Source organism: Syngnathus acus, chromosome 2 (assembly GCF_901709675.1).
Source record: "Syngnathus acus chromosome 2, fSynAcu1.2, whole genome shotgun sequence".
In the NCBI taxonomy this organism is placed as follows: domain Eukaryota; kingdom Metazoa; phylum Chordata; class Actinopteri; order Syngnathiformes; family Syngnathidae; genus Syngnathus; species Syngnathus acus.
Window position 1 is genome coordinate 24321665 of NC_051088.1, and position 12528 is coordinate 24334192.

At 43.6% G+C, this 12528-nt stretch overlaps 2 protein-coding genes across 6 annotated transcripts in view; one reads left to right on the forward strand and one right to left on the reverse strand.

The window, feature by feature from the left end:
* Positions 1 to 208: 208 nt before the first annotated feature.
* LOC119136990 (carbohydrate sulfotransferase 10-like) lies at positions 209 to 2600 on the reverse strand. The gene is made up of 5 exons (XM_037275936.1): positions 1951 to 2600; positions 1775 to 1881; positions 1464 to 1701; positions 1286 to 1391; positions 209 to 1011 (listed from the first exon to the last, which is right to left on the reverse strand). Exons 1-5 carry the CDS (start codon positions 2042 to 2044, stop codon positions 459 to 461), a joined length of 1098 nt encoding a protein of 365 aa, XP_037131831.1. The 5' UTR covers positions 2045 to 2600; the 3' UTR covers positions 209 to 458.
* A 1752-nt stretch (positions 2601 to 4352) lies between these two features.
* LOC119119677 (mitogen-activated protein kinase kinase kinase kinase 4-like) overlaps positions 4353 to 12528 on the forward strand; it is a 15656-nt gene continuing 7480 nt past the window's right edge. For 4 of the 5 annotated variants that reach the window (XM_037246166.1, XM_037246170.1, XM_037246168.1 and 1 more), the window contains exons 1-14: positions 4354 to 4631; positions 4962 to 5027; positions 8095 to 8151; positions 8874 to 8999; positions 9131 to 9241; positions 9674 to 9764; positions 9836 to 9966; positions 10028 to 10082; positions 10152 to 10230; positions 10352 to 10527; positions 10605 to 10677; positions 10764 to 10974; positions 11058 to 11219; positions 11586 to 11672. In XM_037246166.1, coding sequence (XP_037102061.1) covers positions 4575 to 4631; positions 4962 to 5027; positions 8095 to 8151; positions 8874 to 8999; positions 9131 to 9241; positions 9674 to 9764; positions 9836 to 9966; positions 10028 to 10082; positions 10152 to 10230; positions 10352 to 10527; positions 10605 to 10677; positions 10764 to 10974; positions 11058 to 11219; positions 11586 to 11672 — 1482 coding nt within the window. In that variant the 5' untranslated portion in view covers positions 4354 to 4574. Of the gene's footprint in view, positions 4632 to 4961; positions 5028 to 8094; positions 8152 to 8873; positions 9000 to 9130; positions 9242 to 9673; positions 9765 to 9835; positions 9967 to 10027; positions 10083 to 10151; positions 10231 to 10351; positions 10528 to 10604; positions 10678 to 10763; positions 10975 to 11057; positions 11220 to 11585; positions 11673 to 12528 lie in introns of all 5 variants that reach the window. The other variant, XM_037246167.1, reaches the window with a different exon arrangement.

Consider the following 12528-nt stretch of genomic DNA (forward strand, 5'->3'; position numbering starts at 1 on the left):
TCTGGCACAGAGAAAAACAAAAGCACGCCAGCAGAGCGGCTCCTCATCACCACCACCACCTGTATTCAGGACCGTTTGAATCCTTAACACTCCATGTTCCACCTCTAATCATCCCAGAAACCTTGGCCCGGTCCTTGTAACTAGCAGCTAAAAATAAAGTGAAGAGTTGACACCATCATAGAGCAGGAAAGTTTTCCACGCATCAGGATTTCAATAATGATCTGTCTCTTTGCTTCTTCACTTTATTACCATTCAATCACAATCCTTCAAGTGTACAAAAAACGGTATAAAAGTTCATTTTGATAGATATGCTCAGACCTTCCCATCCATACAGTGTAGAGAAACGATCTTCAGTGCTACAAAACAACAATGGATTGCATTTGTTGTAATCAATAAGTGACACGTACTTCATTTGTTAGCGACAAATGTCGTTATAGCGACGGTCAGAAGAATTCACGTCAGTTGAGTAAAAAGTCAGGTTTGGAGTATCCAAATAAGTGAAAGTCCCCCTGGAAGCGCGCGTACAGGCGCTTGATGTCTCGTTTGCTTATTCCTGAGAAGTAGCGCTCGATTTTTGTCTTGTTATAACGTGTGATGCCAGGAGGGATGGCCGGGTAGGACACCAAGTGCTCGATGCCCGCTCGACTCAGGATGTAGGCGGCGTCCCGCTCCAGTGTCTCGTGATGGCCTATGACGTCGTAGTGGATGTCGCACGGTGCGCACAACTCCGTATAGGTCATCCAGTGGATGATGTCCTTGCCAAACTGATGATCCAAGCGGCGCCGGCCTTCCACATCCCCCAGGTAGCGTACAAAATCCTCAAAGTGCAAGCCGGGCACCGTTTGGTCACTGTCACGGTGGCTTCTGCGGTACTTGCGAATGATGACGGGAGCGATGTCGTGCCGATACCAAGGCTCAGAACGGGGGTTCTTTATAAACTTGTCATTGAAGGCAGAGATGAGGCGCTCAAATGGATCTCTCACGATGAAAAACTTAAAATAAGTCTCGAACCTGTTGAGCAGAACACAAGTTATCTGGTGAATATTCGAGGGTGCCAACCGTAATAGCAGGTGGATTAAAAAGTAACCCCCACAAGAAAATTGCCATGGTGGTAGCAAATCTTAGTTCTATGGATCATAATGATCCTCCTTTTTGGGATCAAATATGTTTTTGATATGTTGGCAGTTGTCTCAAACAAATGTTTACGTTGGACCATCACAAAGCTACTTTGCATGAATGCAAATGCAACCTAATGTGTATACTTGGCGTCATCATTGTGACTGACCTGTGTGTAATTTCCTGCGGCGTCAGCGATGAGAGGCGAGGCAGCCCGTTCTTCTCATGGTCATGGACGAGGTTCTCTGGGATCTCTTCCACACCCGAAAAAGCTCCTATCAATGACAATGATCACACAAAAAGTCAGATGACGAGTTAACACGTCATCCAAAGCATACCCGACATACCGTTGAGGGTGATTAGGACCTTCTTCCACTGTGTGTTTCCCACTTTAGGTGTCTGGCAGAACAAGATCTTGTGCTTGTCGCAGACAAAGATGCGGTCCAGGACAAACTTGCTGATGGGGATGTGAGTCAAATTCTCCAGGCTTCTGTTTTTACATCCAACAGAGAGCAGTTGTAGCCGCTTCTCAACAATGGAGTCCCACTCATGCATCTTGGAAGCGGCTGAGGACTGAGCCCTCATCTGAAAACACACGCACAAAGTAAGTCATAACAAACAAGACATTCGTGATGGCTCGCCTTGTTTTGCCGACTACCTGGTCTGGATCCTGCAAAACCGGGTTTCCTGCAGTGGACAGGGAAACCTTTCCTGTTGTTGGTCCCGACACAGTCAAGTTTTGACTACCAACTCGCTCCTCATATTCTGGAACATATTAACGAGGGTGCTTTTACGCACACACATGACACACACGTTATGCCTCGAAGAACCCACCTTCGACACCTCTGTGCCCAATGAACTTGGTCGCAAACACAAGGATGAGCAGCACCCAGCCGCAAGCCCCGAGGAACATCCAGTGGTGCCGCATCGCTGCATCAGCCCGCGGCCAAAGAAGCTCTCTGGGCGGGCGGACGGCGACGGCTGCTGCCTTTTGACAGCTATTTCGGGCTATAGCTGTTTTGCGCAAATAAGCATTGTGGAGGAACTGACGAGGCCCGCTCGGTTTAAAGCCGAAACGTCTCCATTCACGATGATCAAATTGGCGTTCTTGTCAGTGCCCAGAGAATGACAACACTAGCCTAGCTGTTAGCTCCCCCTAAAAATTAGCCGTGGAGCCAGTAGCAGTCCAGTTGCTCCAGGTCTGCGCCCCGAAAGTTTGCCACACGCGGCTGTTGGAACGGCATTATTTGGTTTGTGGAAGGCGTGCCGGTGTCAAGCGCTTTTAGAGACAATAGCCAACCAACTGGTAAAACAGCACGGACTGGCCGGAATCATTGCTTCTCATCAGTATTGAATACATCCAAGAACCCAGTCAGCATAGCACGTTACATGGAGAGCGGTGCAGTAGTTTGTCCTCAAAAACGCTTAGTTTCATCTTGTCTGCTGCGTTTACGTCAAGTGTTCCGATATTGGCCGGATGTTTGATATTCGCTCATAGCCTCTGTGTTAGGGACCAGCCACAAATGTCATATTCCAGGACGATATATGTGGGATAAATTGCCATAAATTAGGATTTTGCTCCCACTTTTTTCAAGTGCTTCTACTTCCACATTTTCCCATCGATTCTCATTGCACAAACTTCAACGTATTTCAAAACACAGCTGTCCTGGCTGCAACTTTTAGTTCACTGACTGAGAAACGATGTCAATTGAAGATGTCCTATTTTATGAGCGGTTATTGAACGCAACTCAAGTCGACCTCGAGTACAGTAGGGGCGGGGTTTTGGTGAACCGGGCAAGCGTAATTTTTGTGTTTTCTGTTGTTTGTTTTGCAGCGTTTGGCTATGTGCAGAATTTTATACATCCAGCTTTTTTTATTTTGCGTTTTTTTTTAATAGTTTGTGTGTGCTTGTCTTTTTTTGTTTGCATCATTCCTGAATTTGCAGCGTTCGGTCGTTTGCAGCGCGTATTTGTAATATTGTATATATTGTAATAGTTTTACAAACTTCAGGTACAAATTCTCCTTCGGGCAGTTGGCGGGGGACATTCCGAATTTTACGTATTAATTATCATCCAAATGTGTCGTTTAATCCGTTAAGTTTTTTGTGGGTGATGGGCATTTCAGACAAATCATAGTTTCATCATATTACACCAATTCAGTTAAGAATTTAAAAACGTTTCATCATATAAAGTTCATTACAGTTACCCCCCCCCCCCCCCCAATGGATAAGGTTGATTCCCGTCTCCCCAGTTCCAAAATTCAATCTGAGTGGTCTTGAGTTTTACACTTTTTGATTGCTTTGACCTGTTTGAAGAAACTGGGAACCTCTCAGTCTTTATCATGACCATCTCAGCAGAGCAGCAGTCACGTCATGCAAATACGTTAACCCATTCTCATTCTTATTATTTAAATCAGAACAATGTAAATGTGAAACGTTGAATATGCAATTAGAAATAAAGGGTGAATTTTTGGTTGAAAATTTGTGAATTTCGGGAAACCTGTAAATATTTGGGATGGGCGGGGGAAAAAATGGAAGCACCCTTAGCGTGAATTTTTTGGAATACGTCCGTTGAAGTTCGTAACAGATAGAACGCCAAAAACGTCCGAGGAATACCCTAGAATAATGATCAAGTTAAAAGTGTGAAGGCCATCAGCCTTCACACAATAAAGCTATCGTTCATTGTGTCCCATGCGGGCCTTAGAGAACGACTGCATACAATGAGCATCACTTCTAAGGTGGCTCGCTTGCCACACCCTTGTCGACCAATATTGACAATGAAGTCTTTGTGCGCGTGGACCACAAGCGCGTGCGGATGGACTGCGCTGCGTGTTGTAGCTGGCAGCTGCGGTGTTGTGTGGGCTAAACAATATTGGTAATAATCTACTTGTTTATGCTATATATACAGAGGCCGAGTTGTCCACTGAGTATTCGGAGTGGATCTGCTCTGCCGCTAGTGCGGCTCTCTTAAAATTGCGGCAAGCTAACCGGCAAAAACAAAAAAATAAATAAATAAAATTAACGGAAATTGGGCACTCATACTTTCAGTGTAGAATATTTTGAAAAGTGGCCAACATTGAGACTTATAAAACGAACAAGAAACGTCACTCTAAGGTTAAATATTTGACCGAGATTGATTATTTGTATTCACCAAAAAAGATACCGCTCGTACTCAATACAAAACGTCCTGTCCAAAAGAACGTCTTTTACTTTGAAATATCGTTGGCGGAAGTCACTAAGCCTGCTTCAGGGCAGTGGCTAGGGCGGCTAGAGTGCTAACAGGGAGTCCGCCGCTGCCACCTCAACATGGAGTAGGAAGAGCCCAGCGTCCACCCCCGAAAAGCGGACCCTACAAAGACAAATAGGACACATCCATTAATTCAATATACCCGCAGACGCAAATGAGCCATTCGTTGACAAGTTAGCAGCTGTAAAGGGAAACACGGCGTTTATATGAAAGATGGCGAACGACTCCCCAGCTAAAAGTCTAGTAGACATAGACTTGGCTTCACTGCGGGTGAGTTCTTCCGACACGAGACCGCGTGTTTTCAAATGATTTCTTTGCGTGGATTTAACGCAACTCGACAAAGCACACGTCATAGCGCGTGGCTAACGTTAGTGGCCTTCAGTCGAGGCACAGATGTGGCTCCTTGTCTCGGTGGAAGCAGTGAAAACGAGCGCTGAGCCGCCGCGAGGTGTTGCCGCTGTCTGCTTTTCCTTTGTTCCACATCTATTTGGCACATGAGGCTTAAACAGGGCGCAACAGCTGGCTCATAGCGCACAATGCTCCCAACATCAGACCATATCTCTTCTTTTCTTAACATCCACTCCATCTTCTCTCTTCTAGGACCCAGCCGGCATATTTGAATTGGTCGAGGTGGTTGGAAATGGCACCTACGGGCAAGTATACAAGGTTGGTTGGAGGGGGGCAGGTCGTCTTCTGTCCTACAGGAGACAGATGATCACCGCAAGCTCGTTGTTGTTGTTGTATTTTTTTTTTCTTATCTATTTCTCTTGATTCCCCCCCCCCCCGCGAAAACTAAACAACCCCGTTTGCAAATGGGAATTTTGCAGATGTGCTCATATGTGCTGCAGAAACATGACATCACTTTTGTCTCGCCTGAGTTGTCTCACTCTGATTTGGAGCTGCTTGCTGATTGTTCATGTTACTAAATGTGATCTTAAAGTTCAAGAATGAATCAGTCTGATTCATCAACTGTCATACCTTACTGATATGTAGATGAGGAAGTGCGACCTGATTTAATATTATTCCATGCCTTCCATTCCTTCGAAGTCGGAGCAATTTTAATGTCTGCTCAGAACTGTCCAGTTCAGTTCATGGGAATCCTTCTCACTGATTGTTCAGCTGCTGGCGTCCTGCTTTTCTTCTAAAAATCAACTTTGCTGGCTGTTATGAGAAGAGAGATTTATGTTTGAATCAGGGGTGGTTGTTACATCAAAAAATGACATTTTGCACTGCAGGTCCAATTTTTGCCTAATTCCAAATTAATTCAGATGTTTTTGATAGTTTACAATCAGATCCGGACAGTGTAAATTCATTTATCAAACGACCCGTCTGTCATCGTCAGTCAGTTATTATTTCAAGCCAAACCAAAGCTGTCATTGTCAATCTGATCATTATTTTGACAACGCTTCCATCATTGATAAATTACAATTCACTAAGCAACCTTGTTTGCTTATTTAATTTTTTGGAATGATGGTCCAATCCGATCCACGGTATCAGTATGGAGTCCGATACTGGACAAAATAACTGAATCGGTACCAGATTGTTTTTATTAGAAGCAGTCTGATCCCACCCATATGCCCAAACGATGTCATTTGTCATCGTCTTCCTTCCGTGCGACCTTATAGTGGCAGCAACTTTCAATTTGGTCGTCACCCAGGAGAGAGAATAGAAGCGGTTATCAAATTGGCCAACATGTTGTTTAAACTAAATGCAAGAGGAAATAAATTAGTCTCTAAACGTGCCTTGAATATTTCTACTGAAGTAGAAACCCCTTATATGTTGGAAAAACATGCGATATGGTTTTTGAATATTGCAAGAGTGATATTAATAACAAATTTAACATGTACCTAAAGAGATGACATAATGGAAGAATTACAATGAAATTTAATGTAAGAATTACTTTTTTTTTCTAAAAAAAGAAGCAAACTCAATGTATCCCTCACTATTTAATTGGAATTTACCTTGATAATGTTCAATTATTGCATTACATTGAACTTTGTGTCTAACTCGTCAAGTTCAGAAAAAAAATGTTTTGTTTCAACCAATTTTTTGTGGTCAACTTTTTTCCCCCAGCCCAACTATTCTGTCTGTAATGACAATGTTTGCTATCCATCACTTAAGCTCACCAGGGTGCAATAAAGTTGTGTGTTAATTGTAGTCTGCGCATTACTGGAGATAATGAGCTGGCCATGATTAAATTCAATTGAAATAATTGAAATAATTTGATGAAAGCGTGGGGAAATCTGAAAATGTAATCAGGTTTCTGTGATTCATAAAATGCAACAATCCCAGACCTTTCCAGTCTACAGTCAACATTGTGCTTGCTAACCCAATTATGACCATTTTCACAGTGTATTAGCACCTTCTTTTGGTGCAAACTTGACACTGCACTCAGTGACTTTCTCCACACGTGTCAGGTGTTGCAAGGGTAAATGTTTTTCCTGACGTTTCCCACTCATTGTAACACAGGCAGTGGATTGGAATTAGGGTTGCCCCTATCCTAATGGGCACCCCTACAATATGCTAATTAGCACATTTCAGGAAAACCGCGCTCGGTTTTTATGACTGATAAATAGGGTTGTTTAAAAAAAAAAAAAAAAAAGGATAAATTGATTATCATTTTCATGGTGGTTGACTCATTAGCATCTCAGAGGTTGTGGGTTGGATTCTGGCTCCAGTTTGCATGTTCTTCCCGTGCGATGGTTGTCTGGCCAGGAATTTCACCTTTAGTTACATAGCGCAAAAAGGCAACACAATGTGCTTCACACAAGCAAGGAAGCGACTCCAAACATTTACAAACACAGTCCGTTTCTGTTGGTCTGCTTGGAGCTTTCATCTGGATATGTCAATGTGGTGTTCACTATTTGCGCCAAAACGTTGGTGAATGCTAAATGCTGTTGCTATCCTGGTTCGCAGTTGGTTTAAACAAGTAAGATGGTATACGCCAGCTACCTGATGGCATTTGGTTATGCATTTCTTCATTACATTCAGCGGAATGCAAGAATGTGACACGCACACACACTCGCTCCTCAGCCTCTCAAGATGACATCTCTTTTGTTGCCATCTCCCCCCCATGATGACCCTTAGTCTAATCACAAGTCACAAGACTTGCAGTGTTCGCTGAATGGCTGATCCTTTTTCAACAAAACTTTGGGTGTTCTTCCCAATGTGCATATCGTTCGACAGTCCATTATCAAAATGTGTTGCAGTTGAAACACAAAGACAGGATTGATTCGTGTATGTGCAAACTTCTGGAAATGTTCAATCAAGGTGCTTTACTTGTTTCTATTGACTCCAATCCACACTGACATTCCCCATGTTTCTGCATAAACTGCTTCTAAAAAAGTGATGTGATCTTGATCTGAGTCACAACAATAAAGACAGCAAATTTCTGCAAAACACCTATGCTCCTTAATTGATTAGAATTGCCCGCATTAGGTTAAAATGATTCATGTATCACAAATTATAATCCCTCAACTAGCATTTCAAATTATTACAAACCTCTTCAAATGTCACTGTACAATCATTACAGCATGTGATAGTATTTTATCTGAATGTCCACATCAACAATTCTAATGATGAATTATAATATGACGGTGCAACATTTGATTTACCTTAGAGAAAATAAAGAATGTGTGAATGTGTTTTGTAATTGAAAGTCTTTGTAGAATTTGAGATTTAATGTAAGCAATGTTTGTATAATTTCATAAGATTTTGAAACCATTTCTCTCAGGGACGTCATGTCAAGACTGGACAGCTGGCTGCCATCAAGGTCATGGATGTCACAGAGGTTTGAAGCATGATTCTTTCTTTCTTATGAGGAAAAAATGTCAGTTTCAACCAAAATCCAAGAGCTTGCCGGCCTCATTTAGCTCATAATGACATACGATTATTGAAATGAGTAAATAAAAGAAGAAATTGTCAACTTTATGCTTATACCCTTATGTTAGGGATTGTCCACGTGACTACGACAGCAGCAAGGTAATTACTAATGAGCGATCTATATATTTTTTTTTTCTTGTTATATTTTGGGATAATTACAAACTCTCTTGTTCAGTGCCTTTTATAGAAGGCAATTTTGGAACACTTGACATTTAGAGTTGACCCGATCTAATCATGCCATAGGAAAAGGCTGATTATGATTTTCGGTTGATAGGCATCGGCTGAAAAATATCTGATTTCTTTTTTTTTTTTTTCCCCCACTTAAGTCAAAAATAAAATATCTTATGTATTGTTTACTCAAACATTGACGCTCCCTGGTTTTCATAGCTACCAGCTGGGGCATTTTTTTTTTTCTTTGAGGAAAGATGCTTGTCACGAGCCAGTGTCATTCCCCACAATGGGAACGTTTTACTTCGTCACGAGATTAGGGCGACTAATGACTGATCGGGAACCATGCGGGAGATAGTTTTGGAATTTGTGCGTCTCTTGGGAATGTTAGTAAGTATGCCAGACGGTGTCCCAGTAGTAGCTTGAATCATTTAACTTAATCACTCATTTGTTTGTGTGCAGGATGAAGAGGAGGAAATTAAATTGGAGATTAATATGCTTAAGAAGTATTCCCACCACAGAAACATTGCCACCTACTATGGCGCTTTTATTAAAAAGAGTCCACCCGGACATGACGACCAGCTGTGGGTAAGTCTTCAAAATTCGTACAAAACTTCTTACATTTGGGTGATTGTTGAAAATTATACAACCACCATCTATTTTCTTCACGGTTCATAAAATGTTTCTCTTCCCTTTTTCCTCTATTTTTGGATGTTCAGTTGGTGATGGAGTTCTGCGGAGCTGGTTCCATCACAGACCTAGTGAAGAACACCAAGGGAAACCAGCTAAAGGAAGATTGGATTGCCTACATCTCCAGAGAAATACTCCGAGTAAGTGCTCCTCTTCCATTCCCTTTTCATCTTTTATTGAAACGGATTAACTAAAAAAAAAAGTTTCATTTAAGTGGGACCCCGTTAAGTGAAATCACAGATTGGTTTCTATGAGAGGTGCAGTGATTAATCAATTAGGCAGCAACTAATCAATCATCAAATGATGTAATTGTTTTTGATAATAAAGGAATGTACTGGTATTCGCAAATGATGCTATTGTGTCGCTGCCAGCTAAAATTCATGGTTCCTCTTTAGTGGTCAATTTCCACTTTCATTATTGACCCCTTTTCGGACATTGGCTTTGTCGGCCAGTGCCCTGTTGCCCTTGGGCTGGGCTGTCGGATGCTTTTACCAGTGATCGTGTTTTTTGTTTTTCTGTGACAAGCTGAAATATCTCAGCTTGACCATGTGGTCTTTGTCTACCTTTGGTAGGGTCTGGCTCACCTCCACGCCCACCACGTCATCCACCGTGACATCAAGGGCCAGAATGTCCTATTGACAGAGAATGCCGAAGTCAAATTAGGCAAGTAGTTGTTGTCAAAAAAAACCCAAAAAACTTTCCAATGGTCAATGAAACTTTCTTCCAACCCTCAGTGGACTTTGGTGTAAGTGCCCAGCTTGATCGAACCGTGGGCAGGAGAAACACTTTCATCGGTACTCCCTATTGGATGGCCCCTGAAGTCATCGCCTGCGACGAGAACCCCGATGCGACATACGACTACCGGGTAAGACCCTCTTTTGAATTGTGCGCGTGCGCGTGTGCTTGACACTGTTGATTTATTGCAGAGTGATCTGTGGTCTTGTGGAATTACAGCAATTGAGATGGCTGAAGGAGCGCCACGTAAGTTTCTCTCTCTTTGAATGCACTCTGAGGCTTGTTTGTGATCTACTATGACGCATGCACTTGCAGCGCTTTGTGACATGCATCCCATGCGAGCACTCTTCCTGATTCCAAGAAACCCGCCTCCACGACTCAAATCCAAAAAATGGTGAGTTGAGTAGGTAGCATTCAAAGTGACCTGCTCGTGACAGGATGGATGGAAAACTTGCATTGTAACTGAATTGAACGAATTTTGCACTTTTGCTTGCTTTTATTTATGGACTGTCCAGGTCCAAAAAGTTTTTCAGTTTCATCGAAGGTTGTCTCGTGAAGAACTACACGCAGAGGCCGCCAACCGAACAGTTGCTCAAACACCCCTTCATTCGTGACCAGCCCAACGAGAGGCAGGTCCGAATTCAGCTGAAAGACCACATTGATCGCACCAAGAAGAAGAGGGGCGAAAAAGGTGCATTTGTCTCCCCGATTCTGAGGAATACACCTTTATGTCACATTTGCATGACTTGGAATATCTTCTGCACACAGATGAGACTGAGTATGAGTACAGTGGCAGTGAAGAAGAGGAAGAAGATCCAGCGGAACAAGAGGGAGAACCAAGGTTTGGTTGCGGCTCTTTGTGCGTTCCTCACTACTTCCTCCTCACTGCATGTGCACAGTTTAACGTGTCTAATTGTCATGGCCTAGCTCCATTGTCAATGTGCCGGGCGAGTCGACGCTCCGTCGAGACTTCATTCGCCTACAGCAGGAGAACAAGGAGAGGTCGGAAGCTCTTCGCCGTCAGCAACTGTTGCAGGAGCAGCAACTTCGCGAACAGGAGGAATACAAGCGCCAACTACTGGCCGAGAGGCAGAAGCGTATTGAGCAGCAGAAGGAGCAGCGGCGGCGCCTAGAAGAGGTTGGCTGACAATCTCATCTGATTTGTTCCAGAGCTGCCAACCGAGCAAGTCGATGAATACATATTTGTGTTAAAAATGGCAGCAACAGAGACGTGAACGCGAAATGAGACGGCAGCAGGAGCGCGATCAGCGTCGGCGGGAGCAAGAGGAGAAGAGACGCGTTGAGGAGATGGATCGCAGGCGAAAAGAGGAGGAGGAGCGCCGACGTGCTGAGGACGAAAAAAGGAGGAACGATCGTGAGCAGGTCTGTTCTTTTTAAACAGTTAATAATGCTGAATTCAGTTCAGATCAATAAAAACAGACCTTTCCAAAAAAAAAAAAAAAAAGCGTAATCCCCCATCCTAAATTTCTACTGGCCTGGTCAGGTAAATGTGTGTAGCCCAAGTGGGGCCACATTTGCCTTCTATCTTTGTATTTCAGCAACTTTTTTTTTTTTTTTTAGTCCCAGGCTCCGGTACAATAAAATGATAGTTTAGATTCATTTTTGCCAACTAAATATAGTAAGACACCGTTACGGGTACTTAAAGCAACAATAACATGAACATATACAATACTAAAGCTGAACATTGATATTGCTGTTCTAACTCTGACTATCTTTTTGGCTCGACAGGAGTACATCCGGCGGCAGCTTGAGGAGGAGCAGAGACATTTGGAGATGCTCCAGGAGCAGTTGCTGCGTGAACAGGCCATGTTACTGGTCAGTCACACAATCACGTCGACCTGCATTAAATGTATATTCCTTCGTCTGTCACAGCACTTCATTTATACCGACTAACTCCAGGTGTGCATCTTTTTCAAATGTTTAAGAGGACGGAGGAGAGGTTGAGGTTTCCCAAGAAAAAAAAAAAAATAGACAAATGCTTTCTAGAAGTTTTTTTTTTTTTTTTTGGATTGGGGTGGGGCAGCATTGAATCCACCCCTCAATCTGCGGTAGGAGTTCAAGTGGCGCGAGTTGGAGGAGCAGCGCAAGGCTGAGCGGCTTCACAAGCGGCTGCAACAGGAGCAGCTGCGCTCACTTCAGCGTGCGTCCCGGCAGCTTCTTGATGGCAAGGCCAAACTCCCCTCGGACGTATCGCCCCCCGACAGAACCCTTCCTCTTCCCCCACAAGCGGTGGTACTCAACAGTGCTGTTGCAATGCTGAGAGGCACCTCTGAGAACTCTGCTGAAGCTCAGGCAGCAGTGTCAGACAAAAGTGACCCTGATGAGAACGTCAGGTTGGCCTCCCGTAGTGGCGGCGCCCCCCCGCAGGTGGAAACCTCCACAACCCCCCAAGGAGAATATGCTGAGCCTGATAGATGGGTCAATCATCTTCCTCAGCCTATCAGAGAGGTGAAACCCCCTTGGTGACTGACTGCTCTTTCCATCTTCTCGCTTTGTCTTTGCTCCGCCCCTTGTGACAGCAATGACCGAGATGGGGCAACACTTGACTTGCCATGATTTCTCTTTTGGAGACCAAACATGGCCGGCCGATTCCTGATGATGAATTTTGATGTCAGTATGAATTGGGCAGCTGCATGTAAATGGACAAAGCCCCCAACTAACATCCAAGCAG